The sequence below is a fragment of the Myodes glareolus genome, chromosome 1 (assembly GCF_982192425.1).
Source record: "Myodes glareolus chromosome 1, mMyoGla1.1, whole genome shotgun sequence".
Classification (NCBI taxonomy): domain Eukaryota; kingdom Metazoa; phylum Chordata; class Mammalia; order Rodentia; family Cricetidae; genus Myodes; species Myodes glareolus.
In genome coordinates this window covers 121,995,016-122,022,030 of record NC_142026.1, presented here as the reverse complement: position 1 = coordinate 122,022,030, position 27,015 = coordinate 121,995,016, and the positions used below count along the sequence as shown (strand labels likewise).

At 40.8% G+C, this 27,015-nt stretch overlaps 1 protein-coding gene across 6 annotated transcripts in view; it reads right to left on the bottom strand.

The window, feature by feature from the left end:
• Window positions 1–3,951: 3,951 nt before the first annotated feature.
• The window catches only part of Utrn (utrophin), a 504,577-nt gene continuing 481,513 nt past the window's right edge, over window positions 3,952–27,015 (bottom strand). For all 6 annotated transcript variants that reach the window (XM_087911817.1, XM_087911819.1, XM_087911818.1 and 3 more), the window contains 6 exons: window positions 20,243–20,401; window positions 19,639–19,879; window positions 16,648–16,756; window positions 15,115–15,207; window positions 9,507–9,529; window positions 3,952–5,919 (listed from right to left, as the gene is read on the bottom strand). In XM_087911817.1, the coding sequence (XP_087767943.1) occupies window positions 5,911–5,919; window positions 9,507–9,529; window positions 15,115–15,207; window positions 16,648–16,756; window positions 19,639–19,879; window positions 20,243–20,401 (634 nt within the window). In that variant the 3' untranslated portion in view covers window positions 3,952–5,910. The remainder of the gene's footprint in view (window positions 5,920–9,506; window positions 9,530–15,114; window positions 15,208–16,647; window positions 16,757–19,638; window positions 19,880–20,242; window positions 20,402–27,015) is intronic.

Here is a 27,015-nt window from a genome sequence, read left to right as displayed (position 1 = left end):
TGGGCTTCACTGGCAAGTTAGTGTCACCATTATGCACACCGTGGCATGACATCATTTGTCACAATGTGACTCCACAGATTGTGGCTAGTTCCACACAGGCTTTTCTAGAGCAGTATTTCTGTATGCAGAAACAGACTGGGAGAGTGGAGTGCGGCTACATCTGTGCGGGAACATACAGCCTCCTTCACTTCCCACTACTGTTATTGAAACATCTTGCTTAGCACTGAGTTTGTCTGCTGGATTAGGAACACCCCGGGGCAGAGACTGGCCACTTACTCTGTGTTTAGCAATTTGGACAGTGGCTTATTGTCATTGGTAGTGGATTTTTTGTTTGTTTTAAGTAATAGTCTAAATTATATAACGAAATTTTAAGATAGCATTCTCATGCCTGGTTAGCATCCTCCAGTTAATCATACAGTTCTGACTCTCATTTATTATTTATTATTATTGAAAATGTGTGCACACTGTATACAACAATCATACTTGTTTTGTGGCAAACAGCTTCTGAAATTATTGACGAGAAAAACCAGTTTGTGATGGCAAAGACGGGAAGGTGAGAACAGCACACATGAGGACTGGGTGCAACAGCTGCAGGCACATGTGGCTGCCTATCGCTGTTCATGGAGTAAGTCCAGCTCACAAGCGTCAGAGTATAACAAATGACGCCGTCCTGGATATCTGATAAGTTCTCCTTGAGTCAGAGTTATACTAAAATGATTTACGTCTTCCCAGTAGCTTACATAGTGAAAATTTTATCTTATCTGAATTAAAGCAGAAAAGATAAAAACTAATTTGCAGTAAACATTTTAAAAACAGTATCTTAACATTAGGGGGAAGTGGTCATAAGAGGGTAATATTGGGTACTAATCCAGAGTAACCTAGAAACTTGTCCCATGTACTGTGATGAAACAGTTGCATGGATCAATGTGATTAGGCTAAGGGATGCTCATGTATCTGGTAAAATATTTCAGAATTAGTGAGGATATTTCTAGACAATATTATCATTTGAAATGCTAGATGGCAAGCCTTCACCTCGACATAGGTGTGGGTAAGGACTAGCCAGTCCACTGGGAGCCAAAGTAGAATGAAAATGAGAAGGGTAATCTCAGTCTTCCTGTTTGGGCTGGGAGACCCACCATCTGTGCTTCCGTCTCCTGGCCATGGGACTCCAAACGGAACGTATACTTTCCAACTCCCCAGCTCTTGGGGCATGGACTGAAACTCCCTACCAGGCCTCCAACTTGCAGACAGAGACAATAGTGTTTCTCAGCCTGTATAGTAGCATGAACTGATCTTTCAAAGTAATTTTCTACCTCTGCCCCTTTTTATATGCTTTGAATCTGTTTCTTGAAGAACCTTGACAAATAGAATTCGAAATTCAGTATTTGTGACTTCTGGAACTTCTGGGAACAGAGCTAGGCTAAGGGCAAGCTGTCAAATGAATTTTCCAAATTCCCTACATACAAAATTAAAAAAAAGAAAAGAAAATGAAAAGACCAGCAAATAAGCTGCCTGCAAAGGAATACCTGGAAAAAGTGCGCGTAGAGTGTAAATATTCCAGAGTGCCACAGTGTGAAGGGTTCTGAGAGCACAGCGAGTACCAGGATGAAAGCTTATGCAAGTCCCGTTTCTCCAAACACATGCGCAGGATGCTGGGGAGCAAATCCATCATGCTTACCCTGTTCACTTGGGAAAGTGAGGAGGCCCCTACGAAATATTCTCCTACCTAAAATTTTTCATTCAGTCTGAGCTTAAATAATACCTTTATTCTTGAACCTAATTTCTCTCTGTGATTTCTAATTCCGTTTTCACCCTTAAGTTTCTTTTTTTTTTTATTTCTCTTAAGATTTTTTTTCCACAGACATGCCAAGCTTCCCTGTCCTCTGAAGTTGTATAGCTAGCTTGAGTTGGAGGGACTTAATACTCACTAGTTTTATTATTTTTTGAATTTCATTCATACGCTACATTTTGATCATATTCTTTCCCTTTCCTCCAATCCTCTTAGGTAATATACATTAATTTAAAAAAGAATTCAATAAATGAAAGAAAAGGAGACAGGCTGGCAGGCTGTATTCTGGTGAGGTATGAAGGAAGAAGAAGTCCTCTAATCCACCCAAATCAGCAAAGGCTGATTTTGAAAGTCATACGTATGACTTAAAAAGAGCAATGTAGAAATAAATCAGCAAAACATGGCAAGGGGTTATTTCCTTTGACTTCCATTCCACTGAGGTGATGGGTTAAGATGCCTGAGGAAGAATACTTTACTATTCTTGCCCCGAGTCCTTCGCTTTCTACACCCTAGGCTTGCATGGCAAACAAGATGGTTCTAACTCATCGTGTGCTATGCAGTCACAACTCTCTGCCATTTACCCCAGTGAGTATTTATCTATTCTTCCCCAGCCTTGTGATTTTTTTTTGCCGAAACCCTCCACATATCTGCCTTTGTATGAGACCAGGTTAGCTTGCTAGTGGATGAAAGAATGCAGCTGAGTTTCTGCAGTCTTCTTGTGTGGGCCTGGCCACACATTCCCTGAGTGGAACCAGTAACATTTGATGCCTGCCAGTTTATCCACATCATGGGACAATGACTAGCAGAGGTATTGAATGTAATACATTACACGGAGAATGTAAACTCAGCCCATACAGCAAGGCCACTAAGCTAATGAGTTTGGACTAATCAAGTTAATCAGGTTTTGCATTCAGCATGCAGATGTCAGTAATGGGGATGGCATTATGGTGTATCTTCACTAAGTTTTACACTAATGGCATGGGAACGGTATCTGAAGAGCTACTCTGCTCAAAGAGTGAACAGATCCCAAGAGCAACTGTGTCATTTCAATTATAGTGAGAATTTCAATGGCATATAATAAGGTGAAGGCTAAATACAGAAAGGAAGCTCAGCTAGTTGTCACTTCCCTTTTCAGAGACCAACCAGTCGCTGGAAACCAGCAGTTTTCTTAGGAACTATTAACATGAATGATACTTCATGGATAAGATGTTTAAAACGTTAGTGCATTGTTCTCTTTTTAAATGATATATTATAGGGGAATTTTTCTAATTCTTGCAGAGTTGTTAAGTAACACAATTCTCGCTATCCTTTTGTACTGGAGAGCTCCAGAAGCAAATTAGATCTGATACCAGACTAGTTAAAACCATCAGTACCAATAAATAGATGATTTTAGAGTCTGGGGCGGGTTGAATGAGAATAGCCCCCATAGGGTCATATGTTGAGTGCTTGCTTCTCAGTTGGTAGAACTGTTTGGGAAGGATTTGAAGGCGTGTCACTGGGAATGGGCTTTGAGATTTCAAAAGCCCATGCCATTCCAGTTCTCTCTCTCTCTCTCTCTCTTTCTCTCTCTCTCTCTCTCTCTCTCTCTCTCTCTCTCTCTCTTTTTCTCTCTCTCTCTCATGCTTGCCCATCAGATATAAACTGTCAGTTTCTTCTCCAGTACCATGCCTTCCTGTCAGCTGCTGTACTCCCCACCATGACGATCATGGATTGCAACCCTCTAGAACCATGGATCCCTGAAGTAAATGCTTTCTGTTAAAAGTTGCCTAGGTTAATAGTGTTGCTTTACAGCAAAAGAAAACAAACTGAGACAAAGTCTCGAGATGAAAGTGGATTTGAGAGAGTAACCAACTAAACACCAGTAGCAGCAAGTTATAAAAATGAAGGCCCCATAGGTTTCATGGATATACTTGTAACATTCATTTTCCCTAGCAAAAAGGTTTTCATCTGCACAGGAAATTGAAAAATAGATAAAGATATATATGTGCAAGAAGAGGTGGGGGGGGGGGGAGAATGAGTGAAATGAGACCGGATTAGTGTATATGAGACAATTTCAGAAAATACGTGGATTTATCAGAATATCAGCCTCTCTACAGTTCACTTTCCTCATATACATTCAAAGATCAGATGACATCAACAAATGCAGCCAAACAGCAAAGCCATTTTGTGTTAAAATTACTTTTATTCAGGATGAAAAATACAATATGTAACCAGTTAGATGACAGTCTGTGATTAGTTCTTTACCACATACTTCAAAAGAACAATACACTTATTTCTCACTGTGGTTACTGCGATATGGTTCCTCTTAATATTCAGAAGGTTACAATGTAGTGTTTTGTGTAGCTTTTTCTGTAATAGCAGATAGAGTTTATTTTGCATACAAATACAGGCAGGAAAAAAAAAGAATACATGACTTCTCAAAGGAAGAACAAGGAAGACACCAAATCTACAACCTGGGGTTCTGAGTTCGGGGAGTTTTTGTTGGGGTTGTTTAAAGAGGTGCTTTCTTGGGGATGAAACGGCCTGATGAAAGCCCTAGGCTGTGCACACTGTGGCATATAAAGCTATGTCCAACACAATGGAGGAAGGTGGTTCTGAGGTAGAAAGGTGATCATGGCTCTCCTCTATTATAAAACAATTTTCTTCTTCTCAAAATATCTATGATGCAAATAGACACCCTTGTCCCCAACCCACCCAACCAACCCTAAAAGAATAGCAATTTCCAACTTTCAGCCTCCTGCTAGCCAGATCCCAGCGAAAGAGAACCCAAAGTTAGCATGTCCTGACGTTTCAAAAGCACATATGTTTGAATCAAAACATATTTCCTTTGATTTTATTTTTTTGGTATTCTCTACAGTTGGTTATTAATTAAATGCTAAATTTAAAAAAAAAGAAAAGAAAACAACCAAATATCTAGCTGAATGCACTCAGAAGTCGAGGCAGGGGAACAATCATCTAAGCATTAATTTCATTCTGGAGAAGTAATACAGGCTTGTGATTGACATCCTTCCCAGATGTGCTGCTGGTCACGTGAGGGGGTCATGAAACATCTGTCCATTTGCCCCGAAGGTTCCCATGAGACAGGCACTAAGTATATGTGTTCATAAAGGAAACCACCAGAGCTTTCAAAACTTACAAAGGACTTGAAAATACAAAAACAATGATAAAAGTCTCTTTGGGAACTAAAGACCATGATGCGAACTCATCTCACAATGGGAAAAGTTTGTTGTGCACCTTATGGTGGAAACCAAGGCTGAAGGTGCTAAGAGAGGTTGTACTAACTTTTGTTTCTGAGTCAAAAGGAAAATATGCTAGATGGCAACCTTTGGTAAGATGATTTTTGAGACTATTACAATGCAGATTGCACAATGAAATAAATAAAGGTGTCAAGATATACTTACAAGAAAGGAATAAAAAGCAGGAGGAAAAATACCCAGCAGCCTTGCCAATTAGTTCACAGGATTTTTACTGGAGTCATCCAATGGTTACTGAAGGGCTAAGTGGATGATGTCAACTAAGGTTAAATAGTATATCCAGAATTGCTGCTTACTTCACATATTTGATTCAAATACATGAACTTAAGAATTTGGCCAAATCCTAGAAACAAATACACAGAATCTATTTGGTCATGGCTGATGAATTATAAATAACCAAAATATAATGGGAAAATAGTCATATAATAAATGAAGTTATTGTACAAGGTTAATTAACATGAACAGCAGAAGGAATGTAATAATGTAGAGTGGTCTAATTCTTATGCATTTTTCTCTTATTAAAAAGGCAGTTTCATATTAGAAAGCCCCCACCCACTTTCCCATGGCTGTATATATTATACAAATCAGTGACAAATGCATTACCACCTCCAAATAACTTCCGTGTTCATTAATTTACAGTTGCATAGAAAGGGGAGAAGAAAACAATAATATACGTTATTACAGAAACAAAATACCCTTTTCTCTTTGGATAGTCAGTGTTTTATTCCCTCAGTAGAACACACAGTCAACGCCAACAGCACGTGTCGCGGAGCCACGGAGCTTCAGGTCGAATGGGACTTGGAATTGGCATTTGCGGAAGAGGGCAATACTGAAGGTCAGGAAATGTTGGTTGGCTAGATGAATGCTTCACATTGCCTGTGGCAAGGGAAAACACCAAGGTCAGAACAATGTTTGCAAAAGGCTGTCTGGGTAATGAAGACTTGACAGTTCTTCAAGGGAAAAAGAGGGCTTCTTTCAGATCTAACCAAACTTCATAGGGCTGTGTTTAAAGGGGAACCCCTACTGCCCTTGTGACTTTTGCTCCCTAGGATGAGGACTTTTCACCCTGAAGTGACATGGTCAGCTTTTCATTAGAGTAGTCAATGCCAACATAAAGGAGGCGGGGTACCAGGTGTCTTTTTTTTTTTCTTGCCCAGGCTAGAAAACACGGTGGATAAAAATTGAGAGATCTTGGCTTCTTCTTAGGGAAGGAAGCAGTGATGTGTGTGGCAGACTACCAAGACTATACCTCAGTCCTCCTAAGGAACTAGAAAGGGCACTTTGATAAAGCCAGTATCTCTGTCCTAGAGAGGAGAAGACTGGAATTATAATCCAAGACAGGCACAGGTATTCAGTAAATAGAAAATACTTCTCAATATAGGCCACACTAAGGAAGAGATACAAGAGTTTCCATGGGGAAAGCAAGCAACTGCTCTTTTCAACATGTTGAAATTAGACATCTTTTAACAAATTACTCCACATGAAATAGCCTAAAGGAAGCCATGCCTCATAGAATCATGTAGGCTCTTCTGGGACTCCCAATAAAGGTCCCCTACCTATCTGTCCTTGCTTCTCATTCTGTGGGATGTGAAATTGATTCCCTGGAATTGGAGGGAATTCATAAACTAATTCCTGGCAAAGGTCCCCAAGGGGCTCTTTTACTCCCAGGTCTTCGAGAAGTCAGTTGAGTCTTGTTTCAAGCCTTTTCTTCAACAAACTTGCTTCCGGATTAGAGATTTTGTTGGTCTGAAGGAGGAAAAACTCAGCCAGTGTTGATGGCAGTCTCACTGGGTTCTAGGTTCCTAGATTTTGAGGTGAGCTCTACCTGGTGAAATGGGTGTGAAAGCTCTCTCAGGCGTATACTCTCACTCCTTTCTAATGTGGTGGTCACTGCAACCCTAGCTAATTCAAAGTTCTTTGAGAACACAGAGGAATAGAGAGAAGTTCCATGAGGGAAGGGAATATGCTATCCATTCATACTGATAACTAAAGCTTTAGTGTTAATTTATTGCTGAAACATGGATTGAAATTACTTTCAAGCATTCTCTTATTCAGGATTTGGAAGCACATAGTAAGCAGGTGTGTAATAGTTTTCTTTTTAGGCAGCAGAAGTCTAAAAAGTGGAATTTAATTCTAAAAACTGCTATGGGACAATGGTTTGTAGCCTGTCAATTGTATTTTAATAAAATGCTAATTGGCCAGTAGCCAGGTAGGAAGTATAAGCAGGACAACCAGGCAGGAAGTAGAGGCAGGACAACAAGAACAGGAAATTTTGGGAAGAGGAAAACTTGGTCTGCAGTTCTGACCCGGCCACAGAAGAAGCAAGATGTGACTGCCTCGCCGAATAAGGTACCAAGACAAGTGGCTAGCATAGACAAGAATAATGGGCTAATATAAGCTATAAGAGTTAATAAGAAGCCTGAGCTAATGGGACAATCAGTTTATAACTAATGTAGACCTCTGTGTGATTTCTTTGGGACTTAACGACTGTGGGAACCAGGCAGGACATAACTCAGTCAACAAAAAGAAATCTAAACACAAAATTCTACAAATAAACATATAGGACAAGCATCTAGGTGACAATAGACACTGTTGATGACTTTTCTTCCACTTGACCCAGGGTGTGGAAAATTCCACAAGGTAAAGAACAGAAAGTGGAGGATTGCTATGGGACAATGGTTTTACCCTGTAAAGATTTGTTTCTTGTATTTGTTTAATAAAATTCTTATTGGTCAGTAGCCAGGCAGGAAGTAGAGGCGGGGCAATGAGAACAGGAAAATTATGGGAAGAGGAAAGGTCAGTCTGCAGTTGTCATCTAGACACAGAGGAAGCAGGACGTGACTGCCTTACTGAAAAAGGTACCAAGCCATGTGGCTAACACTGACAAGAATTATGGGCTAATATAAGTTATAAAAGTTAATAAAAAGCCTGAGCTAATATATTTATTAATATAAATAATCAATTTATAATTAATATAGGCCTCTGTGTGTTTGTTTGGGACTAAACTGATGTGAGACCTGGTAGGACAAAAACCTTGGTCAACAGAGGATGGAAGGCAGAGAAGAAGGAGACCTATGGAAGGAGTCCTATGTTTCCTGTACCCACCAGGTTGCTATATTGCTGGGAACAATATGACTCTTCTTCTACTCAATTTCTTAAAATCTAATACTAAAACAGAAGGTCTCCAAGTTCACTTTCTGTTTCAAGTCCTGTGCCTTGTGCCATCATGGGTCTGAGGACTGAGAAGATTCCCTCTTTCATTGTGATCTACATCTGTATAGTCATGACCCCACCATGGAGCCATTAGAACTGAACCCTTGGCCTTTCTCTCAGTTCTGCTATGTAGATTCCCCTGATTCCTGTTTACACTTCCTGTTTACCCTTCCATGCCCTCTGTTCTGTACTATATAGAGATCTGCATACTCCTAGGCGTGTCTCCATGCTCTGCCCCCACTAGTTCAATCTATCCTTCTGTGCTTTCTGGGTCACATGATCTATCACCAAAGAAGTCCTCAGCCTCTACTAGTCCCAGAACACATCTTTCCTTACTGGCTTGAATCAACATCCAGCTCTTCTTAAAAACACAGCATCTGGATAACCTGTAAGATTTCTGTAACTCTTTTTTCCATGCTGATCCATACCACCCTGGGCCTCTTACCAGGCCTTATAGAGGTATTCAGGGTTAACATCATTCTCTTCTCCCTAAAATGCTTATTTGAATTTCAGACTACATCAATCCATTTTGCAGTCATCTGTTGGCCCCTTAAGTCATGCTCATTCATTTCTCAGGGAGCAAATATCTCAGTGTCTCCCAATTTGAGGCTGTTTGTAAAGCTTAAGGGTTTCAACACCCAAGAGCATGTTCGGCCAATACTCTGGCCTCTCTGTCAAGGTTCCCACCCTCTTCCTTTTTTAGCCATTCACACAGATGTCCAAATCCAGCCATTAATTGCCTTTACTTATGGCCCCTCTACCATTACACCCTCTCTAACTATATCCAACTTCAGTGTACTTCTGCTAGGATGGTAACGTCACCCATCCTCTGACAGCATAAGATGTAGATCATTGCCACTCTTCTCCCATCTTCTCCCAGACCATGACCTCACTTCCCTCACAACTGAACTCAAGACTCTGCTTCAATCCTTAAAATCAATTCTTTGCCGTTGCTCTTAAACAACTGTACTCAACGGCTTAACTCATTCAACCTTTCAAAACAGGTTATGGCAAAACTAGTCACCTCTGCTGGATCCAGCATGGTACTTTGGGTACCTGGCAGAATGTGACTTGGGAATCCCATTTCCCTGCTCACCATCTTCTGTTGTATAGAATCAAGTAACACTTAAACATCAAGTGGATTTACTCATATATATGGAGAATGGAGAAGGACTAAATTAACAGTGGCGAATGTGCTTACTCTAGGTCAGAATCAAGACAGTAGAGTCAACTGTGCCATTAGCACTTACCTGAGGCCTGCTGGGGACATTGGCTGAAAAAGAAAATAGAAGAAATCAATTGAGGGCTTTGCTGTTGCTTTGTGGCTTCCCTTCTCATGCATGCAAATTTGTAGAAAGCTCTTCAGAATGAGAGAACAGTTCTGTCCTCACAAGGATCCTAGCAAGAAGTAGGGGCCAGCCTCCCCCACCCGCTGGCTAAATGCTCTAAGCAAGATTAGTTTCCCCAGTAAGTATCTGATAATCCATGTGATTTAAAACACAAATATCCTACAAAACATTATACAAAATATATGCTAGTCCTTTAAAAACATATGTATTGAAACACTCAGGAAGCTCTTAGTTTTATAAAAAAAAATCTTAAAACTTATTTTAAAACTGTGCCAATTATTTTTTGGCTTATATATAATAAATACCGAGGAGCTCTATAGATTGTATTGACTCAATTCTGACCAAAAGTGTGCCTAGAGGCAATTAGTATTTTCTGCTCACTCTGGTCTGGAAGATGTGGGAAGATGCTGGTTATCCGTTTGCATCAATGAAAAAGGGGCTGGTCTATTCTTCAGCAGTCCTCTGGACTGAGATCAGTAAGATTTCCTTACATGGGTTTGGTTAAGAGCACAGAAGTTGCACTAGGGTCTCCAACTATCCTTCAGTGTCTTCCTTGTGATGGAGCCTTCCCCAGGGAAACTGATGTCGTGGGCTTAACAAGAGCTGGCACCATTGAGCATCTTCTAGCTCTGTGCATTGCCAGTCCCATTTTTCACTAAGATCACCCTCATGTCCCTTGTTCTTCTGATCTCCATTTAAAAAAAAATCAGATAAGATTACACAGAGCGCAGTCTAGAAGACAGAGCTGATTACAGAGCAGTTCAGAGACCCCCTGAAAAAGAACAGTAATGACCAAAAGACCATTGTCTGCATTTCCCATTTACATTTTAGACAGATTTCCAGTGGTTCGCACCCTTCCTAATGCTGTGAGCCTTTAATAAAGTTCCCTATGTTGTGGTGACCCTCAAACATAAAATTACTTTCATTGCTACTTCATAACTATAATTTTGCTACTATTATGAATGGTAATATAAATATCTAACATGTAGGAAATATGATATGTGACCCCCGAAGGGCTCTCGACCCACAGGTTGAGAACTACTGCTTTATGCTATTTTGGAAGATGCCAGAGCTGGAGCGATGCTTAGCTCAGCTGTTCAAGAGTACTGACTGCTAGTACCCATACGACAACACAAAGTAGGCTGTTCGGAGGATCTGACTCCTTTAGCCTCCATTGGCACTGCATATACATGACACAGACATACAAGCAAGCAAAACACCCATGCACGTAAAATAAGAACAATAGATCTTTTTATTAAAATCTTGGAGTAAGTAGCTCTTCCTGAGAAAATCTGGATGGCTGTCCCCTACAAGAAGATGTCCACATAGTAACCTGAGAAGGTTTAGGAGTCCTTCAGCCTTCTGGGCAGGATATTTACTTTCTTCCAATGCCAGAGATGTGACTCGGGACCCATATTTTTTCTGAACAGTATCTAAAGTCTCACTGTTTCACAGTTGTGCTTTTTAGACCACTGACTGTGTTCTCTACGCTTGCCAATATCTGATACTTTCACTGCAGAATCATACTCAACCTAGGGAAAGGAGCAGATTTGCTTTCTAATAATGGCAATATTTATTTTTGGCCAAATGGGGAGTATCTCTAATCATGTAGCATGTTTTCCATCTTTTGTTTTCCTGTTTTGTTTCATTTTTGCTTTTAAGGAAGAAAGGACACCACTGACCCATACTAGGTCATTGTGAGAAAAAATGGAAAGTGAGAGGGGCACCTCTCTGATGTGGGGTTCCCCTCTGTATGCTGTGAATATGTTTTATTACCATTGGTTATTAAAGTAGCTGCTTTGGGCCTATAGCAGGGCACAATATGGCCAGGCGGGAAATCTGATATATATATAGAGAGAGAGAGAGCGAGCGAGTAGGCGGAGTCAGGGAGATGCCATGTACCCGTGAAGGAGACAGAAGCCCCAGAACCTTGCCAGTGAACCACGAGCCTTGTGGTAATGCACAGAACAATAAAAATGGGTTAATTTCAGACGTAAGAGCTAGCTAGAAATATACTTAAGCCATTGGCTAAACAGTATTGTAATTAATATAGTTTCTGTGATTATTTTGGGTCTGGGCAGACAGGAAATGAATGAGTAATAAGGAGGGGAAATGGAAAATGGGAGCCCTAGTATTTGGGAGAAGAACCAGGCTAACATAAGCCCAGTCCTATAAGGTATATTCCACCCTCTAAGGTATATCCTATCCTATAGAGAGAGAAAAAAAGAGTGAACGTGAACAAACACGTGAGTGATCCCCCAGAGTAGTCAAGTTGAATTGTTAAGAACATGTTACATACATATTCTATCTGAAAGATATCAATGCTTATTTCTTAAATAATTAATATATATCAGTCAAACCCTTAATGGAAATGAATGCATTTTGTATATCTATCTTTTTTTAAACAAATAAAACACTGTAGGAGATCCCCTTAATAAGATTCCATTAATAAAAGAAAATTAGGAAACCATTGCACTTTTGTAATTTTTGAGTTTATGATGTATGCCATCCAAACTTGACACATGTAGGCAGGTCACAATGGAAATATGCCTATTAGAAGAATAATTCTAAACGCATTGATTCCAATAGCAAGAAGTTACTCAACTTACTACAAATATTTCATACATTTAAACAACATAAGAAAACTATACTGTGCCTACAAAGAAATGGTTAAAGTCTTTAGTGGAATTTTACTACATGATTGACTAATTGTCAGTACAAATTAAATCCCATTCATTAATTCGGGATGAGATGGCAACGCCTGCCTCTTTGTCCTGAGATGCAATGTCATTTTAAAAGACCACACTTCAAAGATGCCAGCAGAGCCAACTGCGATATTAATTTAAAATGTAAGAATTTTAAAGTCTTACAACAACACCATGTAGACATGGTTTTAAAAAATATGCTAAAGCAAGCAATCCATGCAATTAGGATTTATGAATACAGACTCTCATTTCAATTCCGAAATTGCCACGAGTGGAAATTCATTTGTAACCATGCAAATTTTTTAATCCACAAAGGATCAAGAGTCAAGATTAACATGCAAATCAATTCATCTATCACACACTGGCTACAAGCAATTTTAAAGTTCTCCTTAGTTACAGAAACTCGGGAGATCATTTTGGCATTGAGAGGGTGCCAATCCTATTTATTTAGATAAACTTCCAAAGGTGGTCAGCAAGCTCTGGGAGTTGCAAAGCCTTAATGAAATATTTGCTAACTGAGCAATTTAAAAGGAGCATTAAAGCTAATGAATCCTGCAAAACATTGCTAAGTGCTATCTGGGAAATTTTCAAGCATTAAACTTCTCCAGCTAGAAACATGACCATCCCAGTAAACCACTGACTACGTCGGTCTGGAAGCATGTATTAGGCACCAGGTCTATACCATGTACTAATTGATTCTGTACCAATGTGTTAATAAATTTAGGCAGAATTCTGAGAGCATCAATTTTATAAATGAGACAATGAAGCCCTTTTTCAAAAAATGGAAAGAATTTCCTATCTTGAAGATTTTTATGTCATTCAAACATATGAATATAAGTAATAAAAATGAACAAACAGTGCCATTTTCAGATGTAAAAAAATAGCATGTAAATTCCACGGGATTCTAAAACATACCATGTACCATTTCTTATGTAAGAGGTACCTGAATTTTTCATAATAAAATGCATGTCTAAGAGTGCTCATCCACAGAGAATTTCAACATTATAAAGACTGCTGGATGTACAAACTTAAGGAGAATACCAACAGCTTCTTCTTAAGTTACCTGTAAGCCTCTATAAATTACCCTGTGAACAACACGGATGATGTCACAGGTAGATGATGTCATATTAAGAGGTCCCAAGGCAGGGGAAGGGTTTCTCCTCTGCAGTGTGGTCTCCATAGAGACTAAGCCTCATCTCAGGAACCAATCATCATGAACAGTTCAATTAACTCCAACCAATGGGAATTATATATCTTCATCGGAGGTCAGGGCATGAGACAGCAACATTTATGTCCAAAATATCAGTGTTATTTTATAGTTATAATTTTTTATTTTTCATTATATTCTGTTTTAAGCAAGGCAGCTATGAACATTTTTAAAATCAAATATATGTATCAGAATACACTTTGGGAAAGAGTTAGGAATGCTTTAGAAATAGAAACTTGAAAAATAAAATTCCAAACTTGTGGCACAACATTTTCAGTACAGAAATTATACATTCTGTATTTACTACAAAGCATAGATTTAAGCACATTTCACGCTCTGACTCTGCTGTCAGCAGATTTTTAAACTGAAAAGGTCCAGTATGACATTTAAATAAAAACTTCTGAATTGAATTCAGTTTACAGAAGTTGTTATTCAAGGGAGGAATGTATTCAGGTAGAAGCAGAGCTAAAAAATAAGTTTTCAGAAATTTTAATTTTCAAACTCTAACTCATAAAAGATGACAGGTTTTTTTTTTTTCCTAGCCAGTGAATGATCCATAAGTCAGAACAAAACCCTCTCAAATGGAATTCAACCGTGAACTAAAATTAATAGCAGATTTAACACGTTCACCTATAGTACCAATAGCTGATAAATATTTCTCTCACTTAGGATGGAATTTTCTATGGCACGGACAGAAAACAGTGAAATGAAAGCCTGAGATTTCTATGGAAATCTTAGTTTCCTGACTGGCTAGCTTTCACACCAGCTTGAGAGGCTCACCCCTGAATCGTAAGTGATACAGTCATGATCTTTCAAAGTATGTGAAACCGTGACCTTAAAGTGGTGTGGCTATGGACTCAAGTAGACTGCTGCTGAGCTGAGAGACCACAGAGGTCTCTAAGGTGAGAGCCCCGCAGAGCCTGCAAGGTGGCCAGGAGCCAGAAAGAAACCACTTAAAAAAAATTCAATCGATTAAAGTCATTACGTAATTTCCCCTGGGATTTGGAGTGTTCTCATTGGGTGACTTTCTGGCTCCTGGCTCTTCACATGGAGATTTCAGACTCATAATCTGTGACCCTGTGAATCGTTTGGCTTTTATACAATGATTATTTTATTCTGGGGGGGGGGGAATCTTCAAAAGGAGAGGGAAAGCCAGAAATAATTTATTTCTGATCCTGACTCTGAAGACATCTGATGATCTCAAGGAAGTTAGGGAATTACCTTAGAAAGGTTACCCTCCTGCCACTCAATGTTCTTTGAAGTAACCAAAGTTTCTGATAGCCTGCATGGCAAGGAAGTTTGGTCCTAAAAACAGGAATTGTTCTACTGGACTTTATTTAGTCCCTTATGAGCCATGTGGGAAAATCTCCAAGAGCAGAATCACGCTCTCACTGAACCTCAGGACCTGTCTGGCATCTCTGTGGGGCTTCATTTTCTCTGTCAGCAAGCATACAGGCCTGCGTCACTTCAAAACAGCCTGCAATCTTGCTCCTAACACTGGCTTTTGTTATCAAACCAAGGAAGACGGAGGGTGGCATGGGGGGGACAAAGAAAGGACACGAGACATGGCGGTGGTGTTACGATCGCTCCTACTCACCGCTGCAAGAGGGAAACGTGCTGTCAATCTGCTCCATCACCTCTGTGAGGTCCGTGCTGGTGTCATGAGGCGGGGCCAGCAAGTCCTCAGATGCTGAGACACACACAGGAAAAGCAGGGAGATTGAGATTAATGCCCATCCTTCAACCAGGTGAAAATATTGCATCCAGCCCTCAAAATATTAATGGGATAGGAATTCTCATTGAAAAGAACAAGGTCACAGAGAAATAGGAGAAACATCTGTATTCATCTGACGTGTGCATTACACACACACACACATATACATACACAGTGTGGAGAGGCAAACGGGGGTCTGTACCCAGGTCTTTAAAAAAGCTAGGCTAGGGAAACACTCTGATCATTGATGCATATATCCTCAGCCCCAGCATTGGCCTTTTATATAGTTAAAAATGTATTCTATGTTTGTGCCGGTAAATTTATATACCCAAGTATAAAACTGAAAAATAAGTAGCACTGGATGCAGTACCAACACATTAACTGAAAACCCATTATTTTTGCACATAAAAAATATTCTACCAATTTCTTTCTTCTTTCATTTTTATTTGGCAGCTTTTATCAGAGGCTGCTTTATCTTGATATAAAAGAAATCTATGCTCTATAGCACTTTGTGCTTTGGTATGTATTTTACTTTAGAATCAAAACCACAATAGTGTTTTTAACACCACAACTGTCAGGGAGAGATCCCCATTGTGGCTGATGGTATTGGTGGTACTTCTGCCTTAGACGGCAGGCTGAGCAATGTCCACTGAAACTGGGAGGGATAAAGGAAAAAGAATCATATTTGATGACATTCTTCAGCAGCAGGTTTGGAAGGTGTTCAAATGTAAAGCTTGTAAAGAAATAATATATTGTAACTAATTGTTCTCAGGGAGGGAAGAGATGGCTCACTAAGTAAGAGTGCCTGTTATATAAGCATGATGATGTGAGTTTGGATTCCAGACCACCTCAAAAAGCTGGCTGTGATCACGTGTGTTTATAACCCTTAGCGATGTGGGGGTCGGGTGTGAGGTGAGCTGAGACAGAAAGATTGTCATGTCTTGCTGGTCACCCTAGCTCCATGGTTAGTGAGAGACTTTGCCTCAAAGAATAAAGTAGAGAGAGAGAGCTGGACACTGATGGCCTCTTCTGTCCTTAGGGAGCATCTTCACACATGTGTACCTACACTGCCACACCACACACACATACACACACACACACACACACACCACACACATATACACACACACAATTCTCAAAGCAGAAAACACTAATTTCTTGCTTACTTCAAATGAAAAGAGTATTTTTTCATCACTCACCAAAATTGGATCCACGCCTACACATTTTATAAACAAGCACATTATAACTAAAGTGGTTTTGATATTATTAAAATGGCTCTACACTCAGTTCAGACTAAAGAGAATAATGTTTTATGCTTAAAACAGCCAGATGTAAGAATGCTAACAGACTGAAAACCAAAAAGATGGCTACATCCAAACCACACTGTGTGCAGTGGCTTTGCTTCAGGAATACCCACCCGCGTGGTGGAACTGTGGGCCTGGGTCAGGGTCAAGGGAGTAACTCAGTGCAGAATGCTGTGGCGAAGCCCACGGGGAGACACCATTGATGCGGGAATCGGATTCAGGCTGAAATCACAGGGGAATAAGAAATATTCACATAACCTAGAAGGAACAGAATTCCTCCCCCAGTCCCTGTCAGGGGCAACTGAGCCTAAACAAGTGCTTGTCTTTGGGTGATTTCAGAGGCATGGTCAGCGCTTGTGAACCCATGCTCTTTCCTTCTTTTTCCTTTGAAGAAGGATTGGATTAAGCTGCAGGATTTCTTGTTTCTGCGATTTCCATCTCCCAAATTCTGCATCATTTTTACATCAACCTAGTGAGCTTAGAAGGTCAGGTTTACCATCCAGAAACTAGCATCGGCATTCTAAAATGGCAGATGTACTAGCTCTCAAAAACTGCGCCCTTCAGAGGTGACCTGGAGAGAGAATTTATCAGAGTGGTTTTGTATTCAGCAGCTTGAACCTGGAGTTCAGCTGTGGTGCTCAGAATTGGTATAGCTCCAGGTAAACCACAGAACCTTCTGTGTCACAGATTTCAGGTGTCTACACTGCTTCGGTGTTAACTTAGTGTGTACCCCGAGTCGAGAGGAAGCTATGCTAAAAGCTTTAGCGGTCACAGCCTTGTCATAGAATGTTGTCAGCGGAGTGATGAATGAGTCTTTCTAAAGCCGTTTTCACACCCGACACAGGGCAAACCCTCCCTAACAGTTCCTGCGCATATTTTTGAACTGGTGACGGCTGTGCTGATAAGTACATGGTCAAACAGAATCAAGCATATAAGGATGCAGAAGCTACTTCTTAAATGCAGATTTTCCATTAAGTCTCCATTAGTTGAAGTCTGGTAGTTTCCCCTGTTTATATTGAGTTAAACGTCCCCTCTACTTCTGGCTCATGCTAAGTCGACTCATGCTAAGTCGTTACAAAGAGAAAAGAGCTTCGTAGACCGAGATAGTCTGAGTCCCTTGGATATCGGCTCGCTCCAAAAGCATTACTGTGTAATTCTGAAAGGATATGAGCCATTAGGTTCCCGGTCTAATAGGATGGAGGGAGTGGTACGAGGTTAGAATGCATCTAAAAGCTTTTCCTTTCCTGCTAAGAGCGTCAACACGCTGCAGCAAGCGAAGGCTGCAAGCGGAGCCTCTGTGATGGTTCCGGGTGGACACTAAGGTGTGCACATTAACATCTGATGTTCCAAGGCAGTGGCTCTCATCCTTCCCAATGCTGCGACCCTTTAATACAGTTCCTTATGCTGTGGTGACCCCAACCATAAGATTATTGCTACTTCATAACTGTCATTTTGCTTATGTTATAATTAACAATGTAAATATTTGATATACAGGATATCTTATATGCAAGCCCTGTGAGACGATCGTTTGAATACCGCCCCCCCCCCACAAAGGGTTGTGACCCACTCTACTTTAAGTGATCACACAAGGAAACTTATCTTTTTTTGAGGCACGACTCAAGAACTTCAAATTCACTGGACAAGCAACATTCCCCCCTCGCCCCCCTCCCAGTGTATGTGACATTGAGGTTAGGATCAAGCTGACAATCTGAAGTCTTAACAGAAAGCCAAGTCTGGATTCACTTATGAAACCCTCTATTTTCTAAAGATACAGAATTTTCAGGCTTTTAAGCAAACGACTCCCACAGCTATGTCAAAGAAACTCTACAATGACAGGCAGAGAGGAAAGTAAATGACCAAAGGAAGAAGAGAGTTCTACCACTCACGATGTAGGTAATGCAAAAATTATAATGTTTTCAAGAATCCTGACAGAATAAAAAGACCCTAATGACAACTGTGTCAACATGGCTTTCTCAAACGTAAGCAAATCCCTGGAGAAGAGTTGTGTTGGTTTTGATGCCCTAAATCTCCTCTGGATAAAAAGCAGCTCTGTTAGGATGTCACGGGATGCTATGCCACACAGGCTGGAGAAAAGGCAACCATGTCATGAACATTTCTGCCAATCAGGAAACCCTTTGCAGGGATTGGGTCCTACAGGCATCTGAGGCAGAACTTTCCTGGCTGTGGGTTCTGTGTCTTGGCTCCGCTCCTCACGTTAAGTCAGTCAAGTTGTGTGAGAGAAGACAGCATAGCAAAGACACAGCACACTGCTAGGAGCAGGAGGGCAGAAACCATACCCTACACTTCCTTCATAAACCAAAGAACAGTGGCTTTTCAAAATTGTAAGATATTAGCCAGAGCTGAGCCATAAAAAGGAACGTATCAGCTTCTGATCAATATTATGAAATAAAGGCAAGAGAAAAGGAAGAGGAGGGGGAGAGAAGAAGGGAGAGAAAATGGCAGGGAGAAGAAGGGAAAAAAGCAGGGCAAGGGAAAGGAAGGAGACAAAGAAAAATAGGGAACACAGGGTAAGAGGTGCCATCTCAGCTAAAGGCGGGCATTATTTTGTATTCACCATAAACACATTTTTCTCTCAATATAAAATGGTCTTCTTATTGTCAAGAAGGCTTGCAAGTTACTGCTATAGAACATTCCCCCAGTGGTAGCAATGGCAAATTAATAGCCATCTGTTCCTCAGGTGATTTTTGAGGTACCGACTCACTCCTGGTTCACAGCAAGAAAGAGTTAGATTGAAGATTTTAGGTCGCTTGCTGTCCCCAGTCTCCATGAAGGCTTGCCTTATGCAGCGCAGGCTCATGTATACCACAGGATTTTTTTTTTTAAATTAAAATATTCCAAGCAGAGATTTCAGCACAAAAGAAGAACGAGAAATTCTACAGTCAGGTGGGAAAACACACGTTTTTGTATCGGCGAAGATCACATTTGTACACACGAAGAGGGATTTCTAAGGCAGCAAACACTGAATTAACTGGGGCAGTGAAGAATGGAAGGCGGCTGTCTTAACAGCTACCATGGCCAGTCCCGGGCTCCTGGGACATGGACAGGTGCCTTGTAGAGATCCCACACAGGACTCCACCCCCTACCTGCTCCAGCAGCTGTCTGAGACGGTGTAGCTGGGACTCCAGCTGTTTGTTGTGGTCTTCCAGAATCTGCATCCTCGCCTCCAGCCGCCCTTTGTGCTGCCGAAGGAGCTTAGCTTCCGCTATAAGTTCGGAGTCCTCGGATGTATGGTGAGGCGACACGATGGATTCTGGAGGCGAGCCCACAGGGAGCCCCCTGCGTAGGTGCTGTTCCTTCAGCTGCTCATACTCCACCTGCAGATTTCTAATACAGAAAAGAAACAAAACAGGACGAATTAGATTATTATTAGGTCTGTCCTCTTCTCGCCCAAACTGTCTAGGAACTCCAAATTTAGCGTGTGCTACTACTTCGCCCTATGGGAAAACATTTACAAATGGGAAGAGTGAAAAGGAAGAAAATGGGCTTCAAGCAAGAGAGCATCCATTTGCCATCAATAAAACCCAGCTGCAGCAGGCTCTCCTCACACCCTAGCCTGGTAATATCTTCTCAAATCTTGACCTCATTGTGAAGACTAAGACAACAGATCCCGAAAGAGGGCAGAGAGAAACCGTTGGCCTCCCCAGAAGGGAGAGAGCAGTGTGTTTTCTTTTGCTGGGGGTAGCGCACCTTTGTTCTTCCTCCAAGTCAGCAATGATCCGCTCCAATTCCCCACGCTCTTCCCTCTCCATGGACTTCAAGATCTGAGCTGGACTCTGTGGCTGGCTCATGGGAGACTCCCCGCCCAGTGTCTGGCAGTACTGCTGGATGAGGGCATGCTCATCCTCCCTAGGGAGACAAAGAAGATAGACAGCAGCTCACATCTGGGTGGTGAGGTCTCTGAGCACACAAGAAGTAAGAACAGTGATGCTCGGACTGGTGGCTGGACCAGGTTGCCTTGGAACTCCACGTCTCCATGACATTCCTTTGAAAACTCAAGCTGGACATTCAAAGCTTGTGTATGATGAGTTCAACATTTCAAAACATGAGTGTTACCATCTGTGATTCTCACAATCCCCAGAGAGTTGTTCCAGGCTAAAGAGAAAATAAAATAAGGCACAGCAGTTCCTATGAAGAAGGGTGATAAGTTGCTATAAATCAGGCTTAACTGGGTGTATTCCATCTAATGGCCACAAGTGGCATGTAACCCAAAATAGCCTGGAATGTGATCCAACATATTTGTAGATAACAACATAATATTACAATGTCAGAAGGTTGAACATGCCTAGAAGCTGTTAATACAAAAGTTAAAGAAGTTAGAGGCAAACACTTAAGTCACTTAAGACTACCAAACAGCAAATCTTCAGATTTGGTTGTAACCAATTCTGCAATGTTTGATAATCCAAAGGATTTGTAACTAAATTTTTATTTAATTAAGAGCATAAATGCAATTGTTACATGTTTATAAAAATATCAATAGATATTTTGTTTGGTGCAATCACACATAATTTTTAGCACCAATACCCTGCACTAGGCCATTAATTGCATTTAATTCAGTGAGGTTCCTCATCTAATGATCTGTTACTGAAGCAGATGCATCAGCAGTAGGGGAGCTACACAGTGGCAACAAAGACAGTCTGTCTGTGGTAAGGAAAGGCTGTCCAGCTGACCTGGACCATCTTATCCTCCTTTTAAAGGCAGGTCTAATTGGAAGTTCTCAGTAAGGTGTGACTACCACATCTCCTGGCGCCTGAGATTGCAGAGCCCTCTAACACACTGGATTTGGCCCATTTTGATAGTTTTTGGCAAGCAGGGATGGGGAGAGATAGAGGATAAAGCTCTCAGAAAAATAAGATGCAAGTGATGTGACCACTGGAGTTTAAATGGAACTGTCCTACGGTTGAACTCTAGTGTCAGTTGTGTGGCTGCAGGGATCTCTCAGCATCATCTGTTGCCTTGGACCAGAGCAGGTCCTAAAGCATGTCCAAGGGGAACCTGGCAGTCCTGGTTCACCTGGGCCTTGAGATTGCTCCACTCTTGTATAGGTAAGCAGTATCAGACACTGGGCAAGCACAAGTGTGATAAAAAAAAAAATCCACCCTTAGCATAGCACACCTCTGCCCTGACAATCAGGGGTCTGAAACTGCATCTATAACTTAATGTGTTCTTAGAAAAAAATGTGCCTAAGCATGAAGATCAGAGAGACAATGACACCAAAAAGAAAACTGGGTGCTATGCTTACTGAAGCATCAGAGCAGGGTTCCAGGGACCCACTGGTGACTTACTGGGACTCCTTCTTGCATGTAGCTTCTGCCAGCCCCCAGAGAATGACTCTACACACACACTGTAGGTACCCATGAATATTAGTGTGTATGTGTGCATACATATATGAATGTGTTAAAAATAAAAGTCACATACTTTGCATAAGCTTAAGTGGCTAACTACCTCCCTCCTGTTAAATGCCTTTGACCAGCATCGTGGGATGGGCCATTTACAACAAAGGTAGAGAGAACAAATGAAGAAGGTGGACGTCATAAGGTGTGGAGTTGGCCATGACACCATCTCTTCACTTTTATTAAGAAATATAAGATCTCCGGGGAAACAAATGAAGTCTTTATAAAATCTCTCTCCTGGTGTCCTGAGTACTCAAATAATGGGAAGAACATAAAAACGGGTTTACTACTATCCCTGCAAAGCTGATGGAACCCCTAGGCTATCCACACAGAGAAATGAAACAGAAATCTGGCAGGGAGGGTCAGCAAGATGGCACAGTGGGTAAAAGTGGTTGCTCTAAGCCCGATGACCTGAGTTTGATTTCCAGGACCCACAAGGTGGAAGGAGAGAACTAACTCTCCTAAACTGTCCTCTGACTTTAATGGCACATATATATGTGTGCACATACACATGCATCTGCACATACATGCATAACTATACAAACACTGTAATGGAGATGTGGGGGAATAGAGTATTTTCCTGTAAGAAGCACATGGCCACACATAGGTTTGTGGAAATGTGTACACACACACACACACACACACACACACACGAAACTCATGACCAGAAGCCTAAACGCAAGCATTTGAAGAAGCAGAAGTAGAGATGAAGCCCTGAGATGAAGACCTCAACAACGTGGGACCCTAGCTAGTAGCTGTGTATCACAGGTAACGTTGGAGTCACTGCTCTCTCACATCATGAGGAAAAGGAGCCAGTAAGCAAAGCTGCAAGTTCAAGACTCAGCTAGGACAGAGCAGATGGACAATGTATCAAGATACAGGGGACACACAATAGAGCAAATACAAAATAAGACCACAGCAGAACATACTGAAAATATTTCTTTTCATGCTGAAACACCTAAGCAAGCAACTAAAAAGATGGAATATCCAAGAAAAAGAAAAATGTATATACCTGTAAATGTTCTATATTTTAGGGGTAAAACACCACAAGCAATCGGCTAAAAATCAAAGCAAAATGAGAAGTCCTTTGCAAAGGAAGAAAAAGCTTTAGCCTCCTACTGTCCCAGACACTTAATGTTCTACGACAGGGAGCAATGTGTACAGTCCTACCCTGGTCATTCACATGAGCAGAAAGCTCATTCATTTCCCTAGCACTTTGTTCATGGGGCAAAAGAAAGACGGATCAAAAACAGTAAACAGAACAGAACTAGATGGCAACTTGAGTTATTAAAATAAATAAGGGGCAAATCAAAGGAGCTATATACGCCTGTGGATAGTATCTGTAAATTAAAATCATATCTAAGTAATTGGCTTCAAAGGGATAAATAATAAGAATAAAAAGAAAGTGTGGACTGCAAAAGTGGCCTGGATGATCTCATGGCTAGGAACTGACCACAAATTTGGTCTATGGCTCCCCTGCTATTAAGAAGCACCACAGATCATTTATTCCCCAAAATTATTTAAGCAGACACCTGGCCCTGGGGATTATGTGCTAAGTATTAATACAAACCACACTTTGCTTTAAAAAGTCAGGCCAATGAGATGACCCAGGAAGTAAGAGTGCTTGCTAATGAACTGGGTTCAAATATCTGGAGCCTACAAAACTCTTGAAAATTGTCCTCTAATCTCTGCATGCACGCACACACACACACACACGCACACACACATGCACGCACACACGCACACACACACATGCACGCACACACGCACACACACATGAATGAATACACACATGCGCGCACACACAAATACACATATAAGTAATAAATATTTTTTAAAGTTGGACACTGGGAAATCTCTTGAAATTCTATTAGGAAAGCATTTCGTTGTTAACATTTATGTGAGTTTCCTCCTTTTGTGAACTTGATGGTGTACAGCGTGTTGTCATAATTACTATGGCTACTAACAGTACATTGTTAAGGTGTCTGGAAGAAAATTAAAGCCATCTCCACAAAAATGAAAAGGGAATAGAAATAATTTACATGTAGTATACAAATTTGGGCCTTAAATATTTTTCATAAGTTATTAGTTGTAAAGGTTAAATTCAAAAATAGAAATATTCTAGTCTTCTATTGTGTATAATAAAAACCAAAAGCACCCTCATTATGTAGATGCTACATCATGCATCGGATTAGGGTTATTAAGTATCAATAGTACGTATCAGGCTGAAATAGAAAGTATTTTTTAAATGTAGGCCTGCACCAAGAAGTATCATTAAATGAATATAATTATACTGTACTTTTTTGCATATAGTGAATACAATCTACATTACAAAATTAGTACTTATCACATAATGAAGGAACTGTGATTCTCTTGATGACCTTTTAAAACCAATAGTCTATTCTAGGTTTCAGACTCACAAACAGTAATTTTGATGTAAACCATGGCCAAGCTCCTGCTTAGAACCACATGCAACAGTGTTCCTCAACGGCAGAAAGCAGATGGAGTAAGAACCTAGGAAAGGCCTCAGGAACTGTTGCCTAAGGGTCCCTAGGGCTGGCCTGGGTCATGTCCCTTCCTAAGACGTGTATGATCAACTCTCCCTACAAAGATACTTAGTAGCCTCAAAATTAATGCTCCCTTCAATCACCCAGAGTCAGGCTTTTGGCAAGATGGGAGATGGGAGTGCTTGGGATTGGATGTATGCGAGGTCAAAGCCTAGGAGACTGGTATATATTCCGGGCTAAGAAATTAGCATGATACATGAGGGTGCAATAAACAATGAAAGAGTTCATTGTGGGGAATGCAGGGAATGCAGGGAAAGCAGGGAATGCAGGGAAAGCAGGGAATGCAGGGAATTGTTTCTATGGTCAAACTTGAGGGTTAAACTCCAGGCGTGTTTGCTATCACTGAAGGTACAACAAGCAAACACAAGAAAGCGTTGATCAGTGGTCTTTCCTAGTGGCTGAAGGGCTTTCATGGTGGGCAACTGTAAGCTCACCATGCCATACAGAGAGTGGAGAAGACACACAGCTGCAAGTCATTGAGCAAACATAACTCGGGGTCAGAGAGAATAGGAAAGTTAGGTAAAGGTGGTGGCACATGCCTGCCATCAAGGACACTTCATAGGGTGAGGCAGAAGATTGGGAATTTGAGAACAACATGTATCACATAGCAAAATGCTGTCCAAAAGGAAAGGGGAAAAAAGAAAAACAAAGAAACAATAAAAAACAGAACAAAATAACAACAACAACAACAACAACAACAAAACAGGGTTAGTGGGTACTGTCACTTGAACAGTTTTTTATTATCTCAATTTAATTGCAAGTGCACAACATGTGAGGATGTACCAGCTCCAACAGGGTTCTACCAAACAACTTGTAAGTGCACATCCATGTGAGAACATACCAGTCTCACATACATGTGAGGATGTACCAGCTCCAACTGGGTTCTACCAAACAACTGCCTCTCGCAAGGGGCTCCTTTGCTCTCCTGTATCCTGTAAACATCCGTTGAATGAATTACCACATCAAATGGTAGCATACTAAATCTATTCAGCTGCTAATCATCTGGTTATCTTCTCTGCTCTGGAACACTGGCGATAAAACTTGCAGCAGCATCTATTTTAATTTGAAGATAGTGTATATTAAATGCAGACATTTTCTACACTTTGTTCGCACCCTAAGATAAACATATGTTAAAGAAATTAGATTTTTATCCTAAGTATTAGTTTTTTATTTCATTTAATTCCCTGCTACTTTTAACACTTGTGAGAATTAGACCGATTTAAAAGCTATTTAAGATGTTTAGAAATGTTGACCAGTGTGTTACACACAAAAGAGCAATACAAATACTCTGCCATCTTGAGCTCAATTGGTTTCTAGTTCATAACACCTGAATAATAATGCTGAAGCCATGAATATATGATGGCTAAGTGCTAAGTTGCCAAACTTTGATGTTTAAAATTGAAAAAGTTCCCAAGAGCTTCCATGTTTAAGCTTAATGGCAAATCAGCTGTAAAACACACACAATGGAGACATGCTTTATCAGAATGCTTAGCAGAGGGACTTACCCTGTGGGTCATGACTCCTTTGGTGGTCAATCAATCTTTCCAGGGTCATGTAAGACTATCTACATACCAGTTATCTACATTATGATTCATAACAGTACCAAAATTACAGTTACAAAGTGGCAACAAAAATAATTTTATGGTTGGAGGTCACTATAACATAAGGAGTTATATTAAAGGGTTGTAGCATATGGAAGATTGAAAACCACTAGTTTAAGGTTTTCTACTTGGTTTTCTCCACTTTCTGTTAGTGAAAGCTATGTAGGCCCTACGTTCTAGCTCTCTTCTGTTCCTCCTAGGCCTCTCTCTCTGCCTGGTCAAACCATACTGAGCCCGCGAGTCACATCAACTTGAAACTATGAAAGCCTTTTACACATCATCTCATAACTAATGTGAAAAACAAGGTCAAAACAAGCTCCAAAGGAAGAAGATCTATTATAGTGGGATCATCAGAGAGAAAGCATTTGCCAAGAGCATTCTACAACCAAGCTGAAGGCACACAGTGAGGAAGTCGGACATAAAATATTTGGCTTTGAAGCTATTTTAAAAGATACTCTAAAGTCAATGAGGCTTTTTCTCACTTCCTAATAAAATAAAATATTTGCGAGGGAGTTACTTTTAAATGAACAGCAGGGGGAATATGGCTAAGCTGTGTGGGCAGCATTGCTAAGAGAACACAGACTATTGAGAAAATGTTAGGGAGCAGAAAGAGTGGGATTTGCATAGGTGCACTGACGCTATGGATGTGCGTTTGTAAAATTATCATTCAACAGCAGGATTAGGAGCTGAAGAGATGACCCAGGTGGTAAAGGGCTAGCCGTGGAAGCATGAGGACTTGAATTCAGATCTCCTGCACTGATGTAAAATCTAGGTGGGGTAGCACATATCTGCAACCCCAAGGCTGACGGGAATTGAAGGGGACTGGGGGAGAAGTAGAGAGAGACAGATCCCTAGAGCCTATTGGTGGGCCAACCTAAGCAAATAAATGAGATCCATTTGCA